The 13,867-nt window shown below is 36.4% G+C and overlaps 1 protein-coding gene across 4 annotated transcripts in view; it reads left to right on the top strand.

Moving 5' to 3' along the window:
• The first annotated feature begins 3,159 nt into the window (after window positions 1-3,159).
• LOC137642503 (uncharacterized) overlaps window positions 3,160-13,867 on the top strand; it is a 28,591-nt gene continuing 17,883 nt past the window's right edge. The window contains exon 1 of one of the 4 annotated variants that reach the window (XM_068375121.1): window positions 3,160-3,338. In XM_068375121.1, coding sequence (XP_068231222.1) covers window positions 3,329-3,338 — 10 coding nt within the window. In that variant the 5' untranslated portion in view covers window positions 3,160-3,328. Of the gene's footprint in view, window positions 3,348-3,726; window positions 3,881-10,852; window positions 10,875-13,867 lie in introns of those variants that run through there. The other 3 variants (XM_068375119.1, XM_068375123.1, XM_068375122.1) reach the window with 3 other exon arrangements.

The raw sequence follows: 13,867 nt of genomic DNA, 5'->3' as shown, positions 1-13,867 counted from the left end.
AATTTCGAAAACAGTAACTAAAGAAAATCTAAATTACTAATGGTATGAATAAAAAAAAAACTTTACTAAAAGAGAATCCTGTTCACCGATATTACTCTTTAAAACAGTTGCTATAAAAAATCTGAATTATTAATGGTATAACTCTTTAATAACGGCTCCTAGCTTCAAATGCTAGATGTAAGGGATAAATCTATTTTACTATTATTATTATTATTATTATTATTATTAGCTAATCTACAACCCTAGTTGGAAAAGCAAGATGCTATAAGCCCAGGGGCTCCAAAAGGGAAAATAGCCCAGTGAGGAAAGGAAACAAGGAAAAATAAAATATTTTAAGAGTAAAAACATTAAAATAAATATCTCCCATATAATCTATAAAATATTTAACAAAACAAGAGGAAGAGAAATAAGATAGATTAGTGTGGCCGAGTGTACCCTCAAGCAAGAGAACTCTAACCCAAGACAGTGGAAGACCATGGTAAAGAGGCTATGGCACTATCCAAGACTAGAGAACAATGGTTTGATTCTGGAGTGTCCTTTACCTAGAAGATGAGTCTACAACCTATTTGTTCATGAATGGCAGAAGCAAGGAGGCTGTCCATATATACATATGATCAGCAACCGAGGACCTTCTCCAACAAGCAAGGACCAGGTATGGCCAGGCAATGGGTACTGATGACTCAACGGGTAGAGTTATAGGCTCCCACAAAACCTCAGTTCCTAGATCACAAGGATGGTGAGATTGCAGACACTACAAGAAACTATCGAGCTTGAGCGAGTCTCACATTCCCAGACAGGGACGTTTCCAATAAGCTATGTTGATAGTCACCATCATCAGACTTTCTTAGTTCGTCAATGCATCGTTTTCCCTTCCTTCCCCTGCAACTTTTGCAATCTCTAGTGAACCATTCTGTTATTGTTAATGTTCATCTACTCTCTGTCGTCATTATATGTCCTGGATAGGATTATTATTATTATTATTATTATTATTATTATTATTATTACTTGCTAAGCTACAACCCTACTGGGAAAAGCAGGATGCCATAAGCCAAAGGCCTCCAACCGGGAAAATAGCCCAGTGAGGAGAGGAAGCAAGGAAAAATAAAATATTTTAAGAACAGCAATAACACCTAAACAAATATTTCCTATTATTATTATTATTATTATTATTATTATTATTATTAATTGCTAAGTTACAACCTTAGTTGGAAAAGCAGGATGCTATAAGCCAAGGGGCTTCAACAGGCAAAATAGCCCAGTAAGGAAAGGAAACAAATATATATATATACAGTATATATATATATATATATATATATATATATATATATATATATATATATATATATATATTTCAAGAACAGTAACATTAAAATAAATACCTCCTATATAAACTATAAAAACTTTAACGAAACAGGAGGGAGAGAAATAAGATAGAATAGTGTGTCCGAGTGTACCCTCAAGCAAGAGAACTCCAACTCAAGACAGTGGAAGACCATGGTACATAGGCTATGGCACCACCCAAAACTAGAGAACAATGGTTTGATTTTGGAGTGTCTTTCTCCTAGAAGAGCTGCTGACCAAAGCTAAAGAGTCTCTTCTACCCTTACCAAGAGGTAAGTAGCCACTGACCAATTACAGTGCAGTAGTTAAACCCTTGGGTGAAGAAGAATTGTTTGATAATTTTAGTGTTGTCAGGCGTATGAAGACAGAGGAGAATATGTAAAGAATAGGCCAGACTATTCGATGTGTGTGTAGGCAAATAGAAAATAAAATGAACTGTGACCAGAGAGACGGATCCAATCTAGTACTGTCTGGCCAGTCAAAGGATCCCATAACTCTCTAGAGGTAGTATCTCAACGGGTGGCTGGTGCCCAGGCCAACCCAATACATAAACTATAAAAACTTTAACCCCATAATAGACTAACACTATCACCATGCACTGGCATGGCAGCAAATCTATCCATTCCCAGCCTTGGACTGTTAAGTTTAAGCTCTTTGCTGGGGAGGTTACTGCTGTGTTTGAACACTACATAAGGGGAGGGGCCTTGTTCTACTGATAATACTTGAGCTGAAACCAGACTTTTTTTTTTTAATCTTTAACTGCGTATTAAGAATATTTTCTGCGTGAAATACAAACGGTCGGTATAAATTCAAACAGTAATTCAATGTTTGCTAATAAAGTTATTTTTTATATTGCTCGAATGCTGAAAGTTTTGTATTCATAGTAGTTTTTTTCATTCAGAATTCATACTTCATTTATATCAACTTAAAATGACTTGAACGTAACGCATAAATTATATCTTACAAAATATATTCTACAGTAATCATGACAGGGATAAAGCGAACTAGCATTGACCCCAGGAAGTAAACGAGAGAGAGAGAGAGAGAGAGAGAGAGAGAGAGAGAGAGACCCCAAGAAGTAAACGAGTATGCACCAGTCAGAGAGAGAGAGAGAGAGAGAGAGAGAGACCCCAGGAAGTAAACGAGTACGAACCAGTCAGAGAGAGAGAGAGAGAGAGAGAGACCCCAGGAAGTAAACGAGTATGCACCAGTCAGAGAGAGAGAGAGAGAGAGAGAGAGAGAGAGACCCCAAGAAGTAAACGAGTATGCACCAGTCAGAGAGAGAGAGAGAGAGAGAGAGAGAGAGAGAGAGAGAGAGAGAGAGAGAGACCCCAGGAAGTAAACGAGTACGAACCAGTCAGAGAGAGAGAGAGAGAGAGAGAGAGAGAGAGAGAGAGAGACCCCAGGAAGTAAACGAGTATGCACCAGTCAGAGAGAGAGAGAGAGAGAGAGAGAGAGAGAGAGAGAGAGAGAGAGAGAGACCCCAAGAAGTAAACGAGTATGCACCAGTCAGAGAGAGAGAGAGAGAGAGAGAGAGAGAGAGAGAGAGAGAGAGAGAGAGAGACCCCAGGAAGTAAACGAGTACGAACCAGTCAGAGAGAGAGAGAGAGAGAGAGAGAGAGAGAGAGAGAGAGAGAGAGAGAGAGAGAGACCCCAGGGAGTAAACGAGTACGCACCAGTCAGAGAGAGAGAGAGAAGTAAACAAGTATGCACCAGTCAGAGAGAGAGAGAGAGAGAGAGAGAGAGAGAGAGAGAGAGAGAGAGAGAGAGAGAGCAATCACGTCCAATACACGAGGCTCCCTACGATCCGAATCCCATTAGCATTGTACGAACTCACAAACAGTTACGAACGCACACTCTCACAGTAAGCTGCATTTCTGCAAGCACTGGGAGCCAGCGGAAAGCATAATCCTCATTCAACAAGTTAAGGGATCCTAAAACCTTAAGACAATCTTATCAAGAGAGATTTCCAGCCTTATCTGTCAGGATGCTGAAATGTAATGGCGGTAAGCCAAGATTTTTGCTTATCTATTTCTTTCATAGTATTCTGCATTTGTTTGTATAGGTTTTTTCCTGTTAATATTCAATAATGCGAGACAACACTATAACCTTCAAATACTCAGTCTAGGTTCACCGTGATTAAAGCTCTCTTATTCATCCTTTAAGGGTTAACTAACGCTTCGTGTGTTGTAAATGAGCACGAAGTTCAGGACAGACATGTGTTCGTACGTACATGTATGTGCATGGCTGCATGGTAACTTTTTATCCAGTTACAAGCATCCGCTTCCGTTATGAATAGATTAAGGTGACCTTCTGTGTTGACATTTTTTTTTATTACCAGTCAGCTGAACTTGTGCTATACGGTGCCACTTTGTGCAAAGTTGTTATCGTGAGGGACTTTGTCACATAAACAATCGGGGCGAGGAACGGAATAAGAATCTCGCCTACTTGTTGTCCGGCAGCCTCCTGACTTGATGGTTTAATGTTTATGGAAACCTTGAGCACAAAACCCTCAAGTGTTTGTCGTGTGAATTCTTAGGTATTTAGAGTATCACTTAACGTATTCCGTGTTAATAATCAACTCGCATTATCGAAGAACTTAGAGAACAAGAACGTTTTTAACTTCTCGAAAGCTTTAACATCAGTTGTTCGGGTGTCTAATGAAAGCTTGTTCAGTATTCTTGTCTGCAACCAGCCATTTTGAAATAAGACATTTCTTTTCAGCGTTTCGGCGGAGATTATGTATTTTAATTGATATACCGTAGATTATTTATCATTATTCCGATACGCAAAAAAACTAGTTCTTTTGTAAGTTGTCTTTTTTTCCTCCAAATGAGTTACTTTTTCGTATGTCTGACAACGAAAACACAGTAATCACTTGGTAACAGTGATTTAGCCCAGTCGTTTGTGATTCTCTGCCTGCATTTTAAAAGTTGCTTTTGCTTGCATTTTGCCTCAAATACCTCCTGTACTGAGGTTTTGAACGTCATCAGTGAATATTGAAGAATTTAATCATGTTGAGAAATTGTAAGGAAATATTTGATAACACGGGTCAGTCCTCGTCAATGAATAATTTACTTAATTAACTGATATTATTATTATTATTATTATTATTATTATTATTATTATTATTATTATTATTATTACCAGCCGAGCCACAACCCTAGTTGGAAAAGCAAGAGGCCACAAGCCCAAGGGCTCAAACAGGGAAAAATAGCCTAGTGAGGAAAGGAAATAAATTAATGATGAGAAAAAATTAACAATAAATTATTCTAAAAACAGTAACAACGTCAAAACAGATATGTCATGTATATATATATATATATATATATATATATATATATATATATATATATATATATATATATATATATATATATATATATATATATATATATATATATACATACATACTATAAAAAGACTCATGATGTCAGCCTCTTCAACATCAAAACATTTGCTGGAACTTTGAACTTTTGAAGTTCGAAGACTAGATAATTCAGGGTTGCCATTTCGAATTTTCAAAATATATCAGATCAAATTTCGAAATGCGTTTAAAACCCGATAAAATTTACTATAAAGTGGTTTGTTTTACAGCAAGATTGACTCGCCTATCACTAAAATGGTTCCAGGCAATGGTTAATACCTCTACATGCTGAAATTTATTGTAAATGGGTTAACGGTGTACTTACATTATTATCAGTCGTTTAAGCTTAATTATTTTTATATTCTCCATTTATTCGTCAGTGATATTTGACGTATTATTATTATTATTATTATTATTATTATTATTATTACTTGCTAAGCTACAAGCCTAGTTGGAAAAGCAGCATGCTATAAGCCCAGGGGCTCTGTTGTTATTATTATTATTATTATTATTATTATTATTATTATTATTATTATTATTACTTGCTAAGCTACAAGCCTAGTTGGAAAAGCAGCATGCTATAAGCCCAGGGGCCACAGCAGGGAAAATAGCCCAGCGAGGAAAGGAAACAAGGAAAAATAAAAACAAATTAAGAAGAGTAACAATATTATATTAAATATTTCCTAAATAAACTACAAAAATTATAACAAAACAAGAGGAAGAGAAAAGAGATGAAATAGTGCGCCCGAGTGTACTCAAGCAAGAGAACTCTAACCCAAGACAATGGAAGGCCATGGTACAGAGGCTATGGCATTACCCAAGACTAGAGAACAATGATTTGATTTTGAAGTGTACTTCTCCTAGAAGAGCTGCTTACCATAGCTAAAGAGTCTCTTCTACCCTTACCAAGAGGAAAGTGGCCACTCATTTATGCAATTTCAGACCATTGCAGCTTTTCCGATCAGAGACGTGTGTAAATAAATTATATAAATTATTTATTGCACTTAAGCTAATGAACAGAGAGCTCCTGCTACATAGGAAATATTTATTTTAATGTTACTGTTTTTAAAATATTCCATTTATGCTTGTTTCCTTTCTTCACTGGGCTATTTTCTCTGTTGGAGCCTCTGGGCTTATAGCATGCTGCTTTTCCAACTAGGGTTGTAGCTTATCAAGTAATAATAATAATAATAATAATAATAATAATAATATGCGTGACTCGACTTATTTTTTTTCCGAAAAGGTAAAACATTAACAACTGTCTTTTATATATATATATATATATATATATATATATATATATATATATATATATATATATATATATATATATATATATATATATATATATATATTTCTTTTACTATGACTCTGTCACCCACTATTTGAAGCAATGAGACGCTTACTGTGAGAAATTCCTCTCACAACGATTTAACAACATTTTTTGTGTATGCATCTGTATAACCATAATCTTCCTCTTATTATTATTATTATTATTATTATTATTATTAATTGCTAAGCTACAACCCTAGTTGGGAAAGCAGAATGCTATAAGCCCAGGGGCTCCAACAGGGAAAATAGCTCAGTGAGGAAAGGAAACAAGGAACAAAATAAATATTTTTAGTATACTAAAATACATATCTCTTATATAAACTATAAAAACTTTAACAAAACATGAGGAAGAAAAATTAGATAGAATAGTGTGGCCGAGTGTACCTCAAGCAATAGAACTCTAACCCAAGATAGTGGAAGACCATGGTACAGAGGCTATGGCACTACCCAAGACTAGAGAACAATGGTTTGATTTTGGAGGGTCCTTCTCCTAGAAGAGGTGCTTACCATAGCTAAAGAGTCCATTCTACCCTTACCAAGAGGAAAGTAGCCACTAAACAATTACAGTTTAGTAGTTAACCCCTTGAGTGAAGAAGAATTGTTAGGTAATCTCAGTGTTGTCAGGTGTATGAGGACAGAGGAGAATCTGTAAAGAATATGCCAGACTAATCAGTGGATGTGTAGGTAAAGGGAAAGTGAACCGTAACCAGAGAGAAGGATCCAATGTAGTACTGTCTGGCCAGTCAAAGGACCCCATAACTCTCTAGCGGTAGTATCTCGTTTGTCGGGTAATTAAAAAAACAGGAATTATGTTATTGCGTTTGTGTGTTTATTCATGAAACCGAAATTTGCACGTCTTCGTATTTTGTAAAAATATGTTCTTTGTTACATATTATGATAAGAGTTAAAGAACCACATCTTACGAGAGAATGACACTCTTACGTTAATGTTGTTTCATGTATGACTATGGTTTTAGTATGTCGCATTTTACGTATGGTCAATCACTGTACAATATTCTTACAAAATGTTAATAGATGTTTCAGTTTTAACAATAAGATTCGTATTATGTACTTCTAGCGAATGTGTTGTACAACGTGTGGTGGTAGTTGAAGGTGTTACTAACTTGTTTACATCTCGCCAGAGAATCCATTAGTTGAGGTCAAAGGTTAGAAGACAAGGGGGGCAGTGTTCGCCCTATGATTCACCTAGTTCGCGCTCCTCCATAGATGTATGGGCGAGACACTACCCATGAATTTGTCACACACACCAACCAGCTAATTATATTACGTTGAGATACTACCACTAGGGAGTTATGGGGTCTTTTGACTGGCCAGACAGTACTACATTAGATCCTTCTCTCTGGTTAAGGTTCATTTTCCATTTTGCCTATACACACAACGAATAGTCTGGCCTATTCTTTACAGATTCTCCTCTGTCCTCATACACCTGACAACACTGAAATTACCAAACAATTCTTCTTCACCCAGGGGGTTAACTACTGCGTTGTAATTGTTTAGTGACCACTTTCCTCTTTGTAAGGGTAGAAAAGACTCTTTAGCTATGGTAAGCAGCTCTTCTAGGAGAAGGACACTCCAAAATCAAACCATTGTTCTCTAATCTTGGGTAGTGCCATAGCCTCTGTACCATGGTCTTCCACTGTCTTGGGTTGGAGTTCTCTTGCTTGAGGGTACACTCGAGCACACTGTTCTATCTTATATCTTATTTCTCTTCCTCTTGTTTTGTTAAAATTTTTATAGGTTATAAAGTGATATTTATCTTAATATTGTTGCTCTTCTTAAAATATATTTTTTTTCTTTGTTTCCTTTCCACACTGAACTATTTTATCTGTTGGAGCCCCTGGGCTTATAGCATCTTGCTTTTCCAACTAAGATTGTAGCTTAGCAAGTGATAATAATAATAATAATAATAATAATAATAATAATAATAATAGTAATAATAATAATAATTTTAAAATTACGTACTGTGTGTTTTGCGTTTATTTTTTGTTAATCTTTAAATTTTCTACAAGGTTTTTTGTGTTAATATAAATGTTGTAGGCAGTCTTACATACTTTGTAATTGCATAACTTGTCTCCTTTCCTCGTATAAAACCTGAATGGGCGACTTATCAGGTGTCGTGGTGGTGGTGATGGTGTGTGTGTGTATGAGATTAGAATTGGTGATTTACCCTTATTCGTTTCCCTTCGATTAGTCTTTGCATAATCACTTTGTCATGTTTAACTTTTAGTTATTAAACCAAGTTGGCTTAATTCAACAATTGAGTTTCGATAACCTTTATTTATGTTCTTGTTTAAATGTCCTAGTTTGGGAGTAAAACTGATCTGATTTATATATATATATATATATATATATATATATATATATATATATATATATATATATATATATATATATACATTTTGTATTAACGTGTTCATACCTTGGGAATTTGCGAAGTGACTTATAGAAAACGAGACTACAAACTGTGGTCCTCTAAGGTCGGAAAATCTACCCGTGAGAACTTGAGAGAGAGAGAGAGAGAGAGAGAGAGAGAGAGAGAGAGAGAGAGAGACTTGTGTCTCGTATCTTATTGAAACTTACGAACTGAGTTCACGTCAGCAGGGACTGCTCAGTAGATGAAAGGACTTAAAGTGTAGTCCTATTGTGTGATTTGACTGTAGTACTACTGAACATCGGCTATTCTAGTTGATAATTAATTGGGTGAGAGATATCTCCCTGTAATAAATTAGAAGACGCAAAGAGGCTTTTGACCGAGTAACAACATTAAGTATACAGTCCACTTATCCCATCATTTTTTTCACCACACTTACAAATGTCATTGAGCATTTTAGCCACTCACCCCTAAAGGTTGATTAGTGATTCACGCTGTGCAGTTCGTTAAGGTCTCGTCTTCGTACGGCTTTCGTTCGTAAATTATTGCATAGAAACTAGTGGAGGTATTCACACTATACGGTTCGGTCTTCGTTCGTCTTTCGTACGGCTTTCGTTCATACGGCTAGGATACGTTTGGAAGAAATTCCGAAGTACGAAATGTATTACGTATCCCACTTTCCCGCGGCTCAGCCTCAGTGTGAAGCACGGTCTAGGACTATAGTCTATTTTTTATAGCGGTGCATATTTGCACTTGACTCACAGGGGTGCCCTTTTAGCTCGGAAAGGTTCCTGATACCTGATTGGTCGGAAGTATTTTTGTCCGAACACATTCATTGTTCTCGAATGATTACCAAGTAATATGAATCGAAACTTATTTATTAACCTATATTTCTCCATCATATATATGTTTTGTCAATAAACAATGTGAATGAATAAATATATTATAAAGAATCGTCTTGGTAAGTCTAAATTCAATAACACAGTCCGCTGAAGTCAACGACAGCAGCTTGTTTTCGGATGCACGCTTTGTAATTTTGTAATTTTTCACATATTTTAACACAAATTGGGATAAATTACACTCAGCATAAGTTAAACATGTTATTATAAACTTTCTTTGAATACCAGAATTTACCAAAAACATGGAATTAATAAAACCCGATATTTGTGAAAACTTATGGGGAGGTGAAAGAACAGCCTGTACCGGCCTGGCGGGAAAACGATCCCTTCTGGCTCGTAGACGCAGTTTTTTTTTTCTTTCGTAATATAGTTCGGCCTATTCCTTTCAGTTTAAATAGTCTTGCATTGTCTCTCTTCGTATTATTTTGCTTAGTATTTTCCCGCATTCCTGTTCCTCACCTAATATCTATCTATTTTCCCCGATATCCCTTCTTTCATATATGGGATATCCGCACTACGATTCCTTATTTCTTATCCTCTGTCGAAAGTGATGGCTTGAAGGGAAGCGCAAGCTAGTCTCATTAAAATAGTGTAGAGGCGGGAATAAAAAAAATACTATGCTTAATATCAGGTTTACAGAATAGGTTATACTTGCTACACAGCATAAAATTTATGTTGTTATTATTATTTACATACTTACTGACGTAAGGTGCAAAACATAAGGAATCGTAGTGCGGATATCACATAGGCCTATATGAAAGAAGGGATATCGGGGAAAATAGATAGATATTCGGTGAGGAACAGGAATGTGGGAAAATACTAAGCAAAATAATACGAAGAGAAACAATGTAAGACTATTTAGACTGAAAGGAATAGGCCGAACTATATTACGAAAGAAAAAAACAAACTGCGTCTACGAGTCAGAAGGGATCGTTTTTCCGCCAGGTCGCTACAGGCTGTTCTTTCACCTCCCCATAAGTTTTCACAAATATCGGGTTTTATTAATTCCATGTTTTTGGTAAGTTCTGGTATTCAAAGAAAGTTTATAATAACATGTTTAACTTATGCTGAGTGTAATCTATCCCAATTTGTGTTAAAATATGTGAAAAATTACAAAATTACAAAGCGTGCATCCGAAAACAAGCTGCTGTCGTTGACTTCGGCCGATTGTGTTATTAAATTTAGACTTACCAAGACGATTCTTTATAATATATTTATTCATTCACATTGTTTATTGACAAAACATATATATGATGGAGAAATATAGGTTAATAAATAAGTTTCGATTCACATTACTTGGTAATCATTCGAGAACAATGAAGGTGTTCGGACAAAAATACTTCCGACCAATCAGGTATCAGGAACCTTTCCGAGCTAAAAGGGCACCCCTGTGAGTCAAGTGCAAATATGCACCGCTATAAAAAATAGAGTATAGTTGTACGTATCCCAGTTTCGGTTAATTTGTGTTTAGGGGAGGACTTGGAAATATTAAAAACAGTTTTGGTAACGTGGTTAAATGTCGGCTACTTAGGCAGTAATGAATGGTAAGAGGTTGACAAATTTAAGGTATCCGAACCTCTCTCTCTCTCTCTCTCTCTCTCTCTCTCTCTCTCTCTCTCTCCACACACACACACACACACACACACACACACACACACACACACACACACACACACACATATATATATATATATATATATATATATATATATATATATATATATATATATATATATATATATATATATATATATATATATATATATAATTTGTGTAATGAAATGTTTAGTGAATATTTGTATAATAACATTTTGATTGCATAACACGTTGAGTTTAATAATATTAACCCGAGGCAAACAGCCAGTCTCTCCCGTGGTGAAAATGCCCCTTTTCTCTCGAACGTTAGAATTGGCCGCAAGCAGTTTATATTAAATTTTCTGAATTAAATAACTGAATTGAAATATTGACATTTTTAAGTACGGGTAAGACTCTATTTCATCCCTCCAACTTCTTTTGCCAATTTTATTTGAGAGAGATATTTTTTTTGGTGTCATATCGCAGTGACAGCTATATCCAGACTGGACTCATCCGATGATACGAAACTTATAGTGTAAATACACGGGCAGTGGTGCCACATATGGGGATTTATCTCTACATTTGGGAATTTAATCATAGATTTGGGGATTTTGGATGACTGGTGTCAATATTCTGTACATATTTCTATGAAGAAGAAACTGAGATGAGTAAACCTTTATATTGTTGCAATGAGTTTACTTACAATTACATGAAGTATAGTGAGTAATTTCTATATTAAAAAAAATATATATTAGTGGAAATGGGGATTTTTTATCATGAGTTTTAGGGATTTTTAGACTAACCCATCTGGTAACACTGCACACTGGCATTTTGCTGGAACGTAAAACGAAACGTACAGTGTGAACCGGCCCTAAACTGGTGTCTATTCCTCGCTAGTACAGTGGTAATGTGTTCGCCTAGTATTCGCATGGCAGCAGATCGATCCCAGCCCGGTTCAGTGAGTGTAAAGGTGGGTACACACACGCGAACCGAACCTTGTATGCGTAACTGTGTTACACATATACGGTTACAAGGTGTCAAAATGTTGAGGACGAACCGTAACCGCGTTAAGCACCTAACTTCATTGAAATCCACTGCGATCATCAGTCTGTCCCTGTTCCAGTGCTTTTCTTAATCTTAACCTTCTCCCTTCTCATAGACGCTAACAAGCAAGTCATCTTCCTCTTGCATTCCACCATCGATTTTCCCGTTTTTTGTGCTATATCTATCCATGCATCATTGCGACGTATTTTGTTAAAATGGTTCGGGTGTTTTGCATACCACAGTAAAGTCTTTTCTTCGTAATAACTAATAAACTGAAGGACCTCTTCCTCACTCCAATCAGCCATGGTACACATATACGTACTGACTGACCAAAATAAGGGACTCTTCTATGGACGGCCTTATTCATAGTCGGTGTCAAGTTCAGCCACCTCTGTTGATACGCGTGCAATACAGGTCCCGTCCACACGTTGCGTAACGTGCAAAGAGACCTCCCTTTGATTCGGGGCCCAAAAACCGACAATTGCCGGGACGGAGGGCGAACCGAGCCTCGAATCTCGCGGGTTCGGGTTCGAGGAACCGTCCACACTTGCGTTTTTGTTACAAGAATTGGTTACAATACAAGGTTCGGTTCGCATGTGTGTACCTGTCTTAAGATGTTTACTGGGGAGGTCACTGCTGTGTTTGGGCATAACAAGTTGGTCTTTCCTGTCTGACGTTCTGGTAGTCATCTATTATTATTATTATTATTATTAGCCAAGCTACAACCCTAGTTGGAAAAGTAACACGGAAAATAGCCCAGTGAGAAAAGGAAATAAGAAAATAAACAAACGATATTTGAAGTAATGAAAAATAAACAAAAATAAAAATTTAGCAACATTATGAACAGATATTTGATATATGAATTATAAAAGGACTTAGTAAGCTTGTTCAACATAAAAACATTTGCTGCGAGTTTGAACTTTTGAAGTTCTACTGAAGATCATTCCACAACTTGGTCACACCTGGAATAAAACTTCAAGAGTACTGTGTAGTATTAACCTTTATATGTTTCATTTTATTAAAAACAAATCGAGGTAATATCTGAACAAATATGTTAAAACTGAACTTCAATTTTGTTTCATTTTTTTTTTAACTGATCTAACGACAAATATTGTGTTAAACCAAATAGTGTTAAAACAAATGTTGTCTCAAAATGAAGTTCAAACTTGCAGCGAATGGTTTTAATTTTTTGCTTTCTGAACGAGTGATGTAAGGCGCTAGATTTACATTTAATAAAAGGGCACTACACAGCAATAATCAAATGTTTTATGTGTTTTTCAAACGACTGATCTATATGAGAAGCGATGAATCAGCAACCTGTGATTGGTCTACAGAGAGCACTGCCACCTTCTGTGGTGTGTACTCTTCGCTTAAATTTTCAATCTTGCTGAAATTTTACCTCGTAGAAGGTTATCCCCGGTCCTAACACCTTGTTCATCATCATCATCATCATCATCTCCTCCTACGCCCACTGACGTAAAGGGCCTCCGTTAGATTTCGGCAGTCGTCTCTATCTTGAGCTTTTAAATCAATGCTTCTCCATTCATCATCTACTTCACGTCATGTAGACCTGTGTCTTCCAACTAACTCTTCTTGTGCCCTGTGGAGCCCAGTTGAAAGTTTGGTCGTCTGTGTCTTGAACTTTTAAACCAATACTTCTCCATTCATCGTCTACTTCACGTCATGTAGGCCTGTGTCTTTCAACTCTTCTTGTGTCCTGTGGGGCCCAGTTGAAAGTTTGGTCGTCTGTGTCTTGAACTTTTAAACCAATACTTCTCCATTCATCGTCTACTTCACGTCATGTAGGCCTGTGTCTTCCAACTCTTCTTGTGTCCTGTGGGGCCCAGTTGAAAGTTTGGTCGTCTGTGTCTTGAACTTTTAAACCAATACTTCTCCATTCATCGTCTACTTCACGTCA

Source organism: Palaemon carinicauda, chromosome 6 (genome assembly GCF_036898095.1).
Source record: "Palaemon carinicauda isolate YSFRI2023 chromosome 6, ASM3689809v2, whole genome shotgun sequence".
NCBI classification, from domain to species: Eukaryota; Metazoa; Arthropoda; class Malacostraca; order Decapoda; family Palaemonidae; genus Palaemon; species Palaemon carinicauda.
Note: the sequence above shows the minus strand (reverse complement) of the source record. Positions and strands in the feature narration are given on the sequence as shown.